Raw genomic sequence first — 6,876 nt, forward strand, 5'->3', positions numbered from 1 at the left:
AAAAAAAAAAGGAATGGAAGAAAGAAAGGTGAGGATGGAGAAAAGAAAGAAAAGAGATCCTAAACCAATCACAATGTAATAAATTAGCATTTTTACCAGTTCGTCATCTTCGTGCAGAACCAGCGTATGTATCTGCAGGGACGAAGCCAAAGTTAAATATTGACAGGGGCTGTAATATTAGACTATTTAAGAAAATGATAAAGACTTATTAGGTATTTAAACTCGAAATTCAACATGAACCAAGTGACCTTAGTGTTGAAAACATTTTGATATTTCGATATAACAAATTAAGTTAAATGAATTTTAAGATTTTCCAAATGATTTTCTAAGTATATTCGATAGAATTATTCGAATATCAAAACATTACTCCAAATCTTTCAAAGATCATTTTAATCCTTACTCAAAGTGTAAAATTAAGTTTTAATTTTAAAACAATTTCAAAATAATTTTACAAAGTATTTTTGAACCATTTCAAAGCCAAAAATTCCAGATTGCTCAGAGGGAACCGATTCCCCCCTGAATGGTTTGGCTCCGAGAATTCCAGTATGCTCGGAGGGAACCGATTCCCCCCCAGGGGGTACCGATTCCCCCCTTGTATAACGGTTGAAATATTTGAATTTTACACTTAGGGAACCGATTCCCCATAGGGGGTACCGATTCCCCCCACGCTCCAAACTGTTTTATTAATTGTTTTCACACTAAAACGGCCACTACAGCAAAACTGTTCTACAGCGGCATTTTTAGCGGCGTTTTGAGAGTAAACGCCACTAACATTTAACATATAGCGGCATTTATAATTCAAACGCCATAAAATGGTAACTTTAGCGGCGTTTTTATAGAAAACGCCACAACTGAGTAGTACTTTAGCGGCATTTTGGTTCATCTATAGTGGCTTTTTTCAACAAACGCCGCAACAGAGCAGTACTTTAGCGGCTTTTTTATACAAACTCCGCAATAGGTTCATCCATGGTGGAGTTTCTCAAAAAACACCGTGAAAAAATAGTATTTAGCAGCGTTTGTATACAAATGTTGCAATAGGGTTCATCTATAATGGCATTTTTTCAATAAACGTCGTAAAAGAGTAGTACTTTAGCAGCGTTTTTATACAAACTCCGCAATAGGGTTCATATATAGTAGCGTTTTTTCAAAAAACGCCGCAACAGAGTAGTACTTTAGCGGCGTTTTTATACAAACGCCACAATAGGGTTAATCTATAGTGGTGTTTTTCAGCAAACGTCGCTATATATGCATAGCCAATAGAAACCCCCCAACATGGGATTTAAGAACTCACACACTACAAAAGCTTTCTCTTTGTCTCTTCCATTTTAGGGTTTTTGAATGGAAGGAACGACTGCCACCTTCAAATATGCTCCAAAAAAAGCAGAAGTAGCTCAGATTTTCGAAAATTTCAAACCCCTCCCTCCAAGGTAAAGCTTGCTCATTTCCCACCATTTTCTTGCCCATTTCCCTCTTCTTTATCATCTCGTAATAGAATATCCACTCACCTAAAATAAACAAGAATATTCTTTCTCTGAATATGTAGGAAAATTATCGCCATCGACGCTACAAATTCTAAAAATTCCATTGACTTGAAGACGTTTTTGTTTTCGCTTTCCTAAAAAATTTACTATTCTTTTGCTGGAGATCTGCTCTTTGCTTTGGACGCTTTGGCCTCTCCTTGATCCACAAAGGTGTGTCATTTCTCACTCCCTCCCCTTTATTGCCTCTGTTTCTTGTTTTTCTCCTTTGTTGTCGAAGTAAATTATCACCTTCTTAAATATGATCGCCAAACTCTTCTAGATTCACTCTTTCTGTAAGCAAATCATATATATTTGTGTGTACTGCATTTTTCTCTTGTTTTTGCTTTTTCATTTGAACATTTTAGCAGATTGTCGAACTCTTTTAGATTCATTGTCTATGAGCAAATTATGTGTGGGCGCATATATATATATATAACCCTAGAACCTAAAGTTTCAATCTTTGTTGGTTGGAACTTATTTCCTTCTCCTCCTTCTTTAACTAAGCTCGGGATTCAACTCTTTTTCTATTTTGCGTGCATTATAGATTATTGTATTTGACAATGTAGGTTTAGTTTGTGCTTTTATTTTTATGTAAAACTGCAATGTAATTAATCATCTTCATTTTTCATTTTTCATTTTCATTTTTCATGTGGATTTTTTTTTATGTTTGCTTGGTTTAATATAAACCATTTTGTGATCGCAGGCAGTGTTCTGCGTTGTAATGTTCCAGGGAGGATTGTCTAAGCTTTCTTTCTAGATATTTTTATACGCTATATAGGGCTATTGACAGAGAAGTCGAGATCAATTGTCTTCAAAGGGACACTGAAGCTTCAGGACTCATTGGAGGGAGATTCAGTGCACTGGAACATGATTTTGAGTTTTGCATGGGTATGCATTGAGAGAAGCTGGTGTCATGCTATGTGATGGAGATGGATTGAAGATTACTAGAGATGATATTGCTGAAAAATATAAGGAACGTACTGTATCCTTGCTCTGGAATATATTTGTTCGTTTACAAGTCTGCTAAACTTCTCTTTATCTGAACTTTCAGATGTTAATTGTTTCTAAAGATTGTTTGCAATCGTTAATCCTTTAGCTGCCACTTATGTTTTCATTGATCTTGCAGTTGCCACTTCTGATTGTCAAAACAACCATTGGTGGGGAAATATCCAACATACGTATCTTTAATATGGTATGCTTAAAATGTTACTTGAATTCTGGTGAAAAATGGAGCTGGTGAAGGGTGGATAACTATTTAATTTTTCTATTCATTTCAAAATTAACAAGCTATATGCTTAAATACTAGAAAATTTAGCTAAGTTTTTTTTATGTCCCTTTCTATTTTTATTAAGACTTCCTGATGTTCATAAATTCAATTTCGTTTTTTTTAATTATTACAGGATAACTTGAATGTTATCAATTCCTCAATTTTTCTGATATATTTGTTAATCAATGGTTGTGTTCAGGGATTTTCATTTCCTGCGTGTTCACTTTTAAATTTGCATCTACATGATCTCACTGAAGTTAATTTTTTGTTGGCCAACTACTGAAGTTAATAAGTTGAACGAATATTTGTAGGCAATTGGTGAAAATTATGGTCTTATGATTGAAAGCTTGTCTTCACTGGTCAATGGAAAAGCCATATGGTGCGTGCTTGATTATTACTTCCGCAAAGAACTTTCTTGTTCGAACAAGGTGGTAAACATTCTTTTTCTGTCCCAATGTTTTTCACTATTTTCTGTTGTATTATTAGTCTCTTACTGCTTTGTCTGAACAGAATTTTCATGAAACAAGAGGTGAGGAATCAATCATGTATGCTTCTGATTACACAGGTGCAGTTCACAATTTTGTATTATCACAGAAACTGACAGAAGTTTAATATAAGATCACAGAAAACTCGATGGATGTGGGATAACACCGTTGTCAATGTGTATATGCATTTGTATATTTGTTTCCTTTTAATATGGTATTAGTTTGAGGAAATTATCGTGTCAAAGTTATTGCATTTTCTAGTTTACTACATGTGCAAGCCCTTAGATTGAGCACTAAAATCTAATATTTGTTTTCTCTCTCTTCCCCTTCATTTATGCAGATGCTTCTAAAAGGTTCAAGGTCATTCTGGCTTGCTGGCAAGATATTACAGAACAAAACTACAAAAGTGTTGTAAAACCTGCTGCTTCTACTTCATCTTTCTTCCCAGCACAGAAGATAAGCACTGACATTTCCAGAGGTTATTTTTTGTCCCTCCTCTAGCTAATTCTTTTAACTAGTTTTCTTTTTCCTTTGTTCTACTATCGGTTGATGCATTTCAACAATGACTAGGAGTTCTATAACTTTTACTCTAAAATTTTCTCCTTTTCTCTTTTAGGTTGGTGTTTCTACCTAATAAATTTAAATTTGATATCTATTGTTGCTTTTCGTATGTATTCCGTTAAATTCATCATATCATTACCATATCATTGATGTTTGTTGGCCTGTGGTTTATGCTGTCTAAATTAGCACTTATATTTGGGTCTTTCATGAAGCATGAGCAGAGGCTAATTCCCACAGTTGGAGCAGCAGGTGAAACCAAAGATGTATTTAGAGGAAAGGAGAACCCTAGTGGAGCATCCTGCTGAAAACTTTGATTCGCATTATCAATATTAGTAGCTTCACCTTTGCAAAAATTTACTTTGTTATCCCCACTTTTCATCTTCTCTTTATGATCTGATATTGCTTGAAATGCACAAATGATCTCTGATTTCTATCTTGTATTTCTCTGATTTTCAGGTGATACACTTGGTTCTTTTGTATATGTTCCATGTGAAGTGATTAAGCAACGCATGCAGTAAGCTATGTTAAGTCAATTGGATTGTTCATTCTTCAACTTGAACTGCTTATCTTCCATGCAAATAATCATCTATATCTTTTAATTGGTTAGAAGACAAGATTTCAGACATGGAAATCGAGGATAAGGTTTTGAGACAACAAGCTTTGCTGAGTGCACCTAGTAGAAAAATGTCATCTCAATTGTCATTTACAACACCTGCAGTAAGCTATGTTTAAACTCGATGTTCATATCTTTCTTGAGTTGGTTTGTTGATTGTGATTATTTTTCATTGCTTATTTTTCTTTGTTGGTCCTTTATTTCACTTTGTAGCCTGTGCAAAATGCTCCTCAAGTAAGTGAAGATTGAATAGACTGGATAATTAACTCTACTTCAGTTGAATTCTAGTCCATCAATTAGGTTCGGTAGATAAGATAGTAAAATGAGGAGATCCAAGACTGAAGTGCCACAAGTATGAATCCAGACGATATGGAACTCATTTTTACATTCCTACTTTTGTTTTCAAGATTTTGTGGTGGATGGAATTTCTGGGGATTAATTTTTGATGTATGTATCACCTAGACTAAATTATAGAGAACAATGTCAAATTACATTACATTTAATTTTAATGTTTATAAATTTTAATCTATTTTGTTGTTAAGTATTTTTCTGCATAACTTGTGTTGTTAATTAGATAAAGCTACATGCTATAGGTGATGTAGAGTAGAAATGAAATATGCAAAATCAATTAATCTTAGCTAAATAAAGGTATTAGCGGCATTTGTTCCAAAAACGCCGCTATAAATCTGACATTTTGCGGCGTTTTCTCCAAAAAATGCCACTATAGATCTCACATTTTACGGCGTTTGTTCAAAAAACGCCGCTATATATGACACATTTTGCGGCGTTTGTTCCAAAAACGCCGCTATAGATCTTGACCTATTGCGGCGTTTTTTGTTCTCAAACGCCACGAACTTTAGCGACGCTGGTATTGCCGGCGCTTCTTGCGGCGTTTTTCTTATCGCCGTAATTGCTTTTAGCGGTGCTTAAAAACGCCGCTATAGAACTAAAAAATGCTGCTAAATCTCTGTTTTGCTGTAGTGGGCTATATTATTTTCTCTAATCATCCCCAACGTTCAGAAGTGATTCAAGGTGTATTTAAGCAAGCTTAGAAGCCATTGATCAATAACAAGAAACATCAAGCAATTAGAATCAAGAGAGAATCAAAGAGAAAGCATCAAACCTCAAGTTTGAGCATTTCAAGCCTATTTTTTATTCAATATTCATTTTGCTTTCAAGAACACTTATTGTGCTCAATTGTATTTATTCTTGAGTGTGCTTTCTTTGTTCTAGAATTGTGCAAACATATTTGCCTTGTGAGGTTTTTTCTTGTAAGTTTGCGAATTTGTATTTCTCTTTGAGAAAAGAGTGTTCTCAAGAATTGGGGTATATTCTTGAGGGAGTTGTAAGGTTATCTCTTTGGCCTCAAAAGAAAGAACAAATTAGTGAATTTGTTAGAAAATCCTTAGTGTGGATAGCTAAGGTAGTGGACGTAGACTTTGGTTGATAAAGTCGAACCACTTTAAATCGCTGTGTAATTTCTTTCAATTTTCTGCAAAAGCTTCCACCAAAATTTTTATTGCAATTCACCCCCTCTTGGCCGATTCAGTCAATCGATTAACTCAACAGTTAGTTATTAAGTGATTGTTGTTATCCTTGAGGTCCCGAGTTCAAGCATGTATGAAGGGGTATGAGCGTTCATTGTCAAATAGTCGAAAGTCTTTGCGCAGTTATTACCTTGTATTCGCCCTAAATTTTAAAAAAAAACCTCATAACACAAAAGGTAACTTGTAATTTGTCTAATATTTAAACTTACAATGACTTAAAATGTAGTTAGACCAAAAATTTGAGAAAACATACTTATCATTCTTTAGTTACTATTAAACCAAAATTATATTAAATATATAATTTTTAACATGGTCGGGGCCCTTGAGCGCTAAGGGAGATCCGTCCATGTGTATATGGTCTCTTATTGCTAGATTTTGAAGCCATTCTTTAACCTTTAATATAAACATTGTCGTTATATCTACACAAACATGTTCTTGCTTCTCGTGAATTTCTTCGATAAACAATCACTTCTTCAAAGCAAAGTGCAAGTAAAAAATGCGCAAAGCCTTCTTCAATAACCGCACTTAAACTGAAACAACCAAGAGTAGAAAAAAGTTATCATTCGAATTTTAAAATTTCAAACAAATTTGAGAAATAAGGAATCTGATCAAAAAGGAAAACTTGCATGTTTTTATCGAAATTTGATGGTATAAGACAAAAGCATGGGGTTGGTATCATCGACGTCGGGTCTAGAGACGGAAATGATGATTACTTTAGGTAACTCGTCAAAAATGTGAGTCTGACTCCTGGGCTACACCTGGAGTGAACGAGAAGAATTATGACATCATCAACGGTGTTGGCTCCTGCTGCTGCTGTATTAGTAAGTACCGTAAACCAATACCTGTTATAAAATCTCCTTTCAACACTACCCATATTTGATTT

General features: G+C 34.6%; 1 protein-coding gene across 1 annotated transcript; it reads left to right on the forward strand.

Annotated features, from left to right (window-relative positions):
- The first annotated feature begins 1,549 nt into the window (after positions 1-1,549).
- Positions 1,550-4,975, forward strand: LOC120198696. Its single transcript, XM_039199976.1, has 8 exons — positions 1,550-1,691; positions 2,224-2,712; positions 3,099-3,215; positions 3,298-3,352; positions 3,613-3,750; positions 4,046-4,347; positions 4,441-4,550; positions 4,660-4,975. The coding sequence occupies exons 2-6, from the start codon at positions 2,626-2,628 to the stop codon at positions 4,048-4,050; spliced, it is 402 nt and encodes a 133-aa protein (XP_039055907.1). The 5' UTR covers positions 1,550-1,691; positions 2,224-2,625; the 3' UTR covers positions 4,051-4,347; positions 4,441-4,550; positions 4,660-4,975.
- Positions 4,976-6,876: the final 1,901 nt, after the last annotated feature.

This window comes from Hibiscus syriacus, unplaced genomic scaffold (assembly GCF_006381635.1).
Source record: "Hibiscus syriacus cultivar Baekdansim isolate YM2019G1 unplaced genomic scaffold, ASM638163v2 tig00000340_pilon, whole genome shotgun sequence".
In the NCBI taxonomy this organism is placed as follows: Eukaryota; Viridiplantae; Streptophyta; class Magnoliopsida; order Malvales; family Malvaceae; genus Hibiscus; species Hibiscus syriacus.

Bases quoted from the DNA above. Each gene is read 5' to 3' on its own strand.
- LOC120198696 (XM_039199976.1), top strand. From the start codon at position 2,626: ATGTTTTCATTGATCTTGCAGTTGCCACTTCTGATTGTCAAAACAACC. The intron at 2,713-3,098 runs GTATGCTTAAAA...GAATATTTGTAG, and splicing joins ACATACGTATCTTTAATATG to GCAATTGGTGAAAATTATGG. The intron at 3,353-3,612 runs GTGCAGTTCACA...TCATTTATGCAG, and splicing joins GTATGCTTCTGATTACACAG to ATGCTTCTAAAAGGTTCAAG.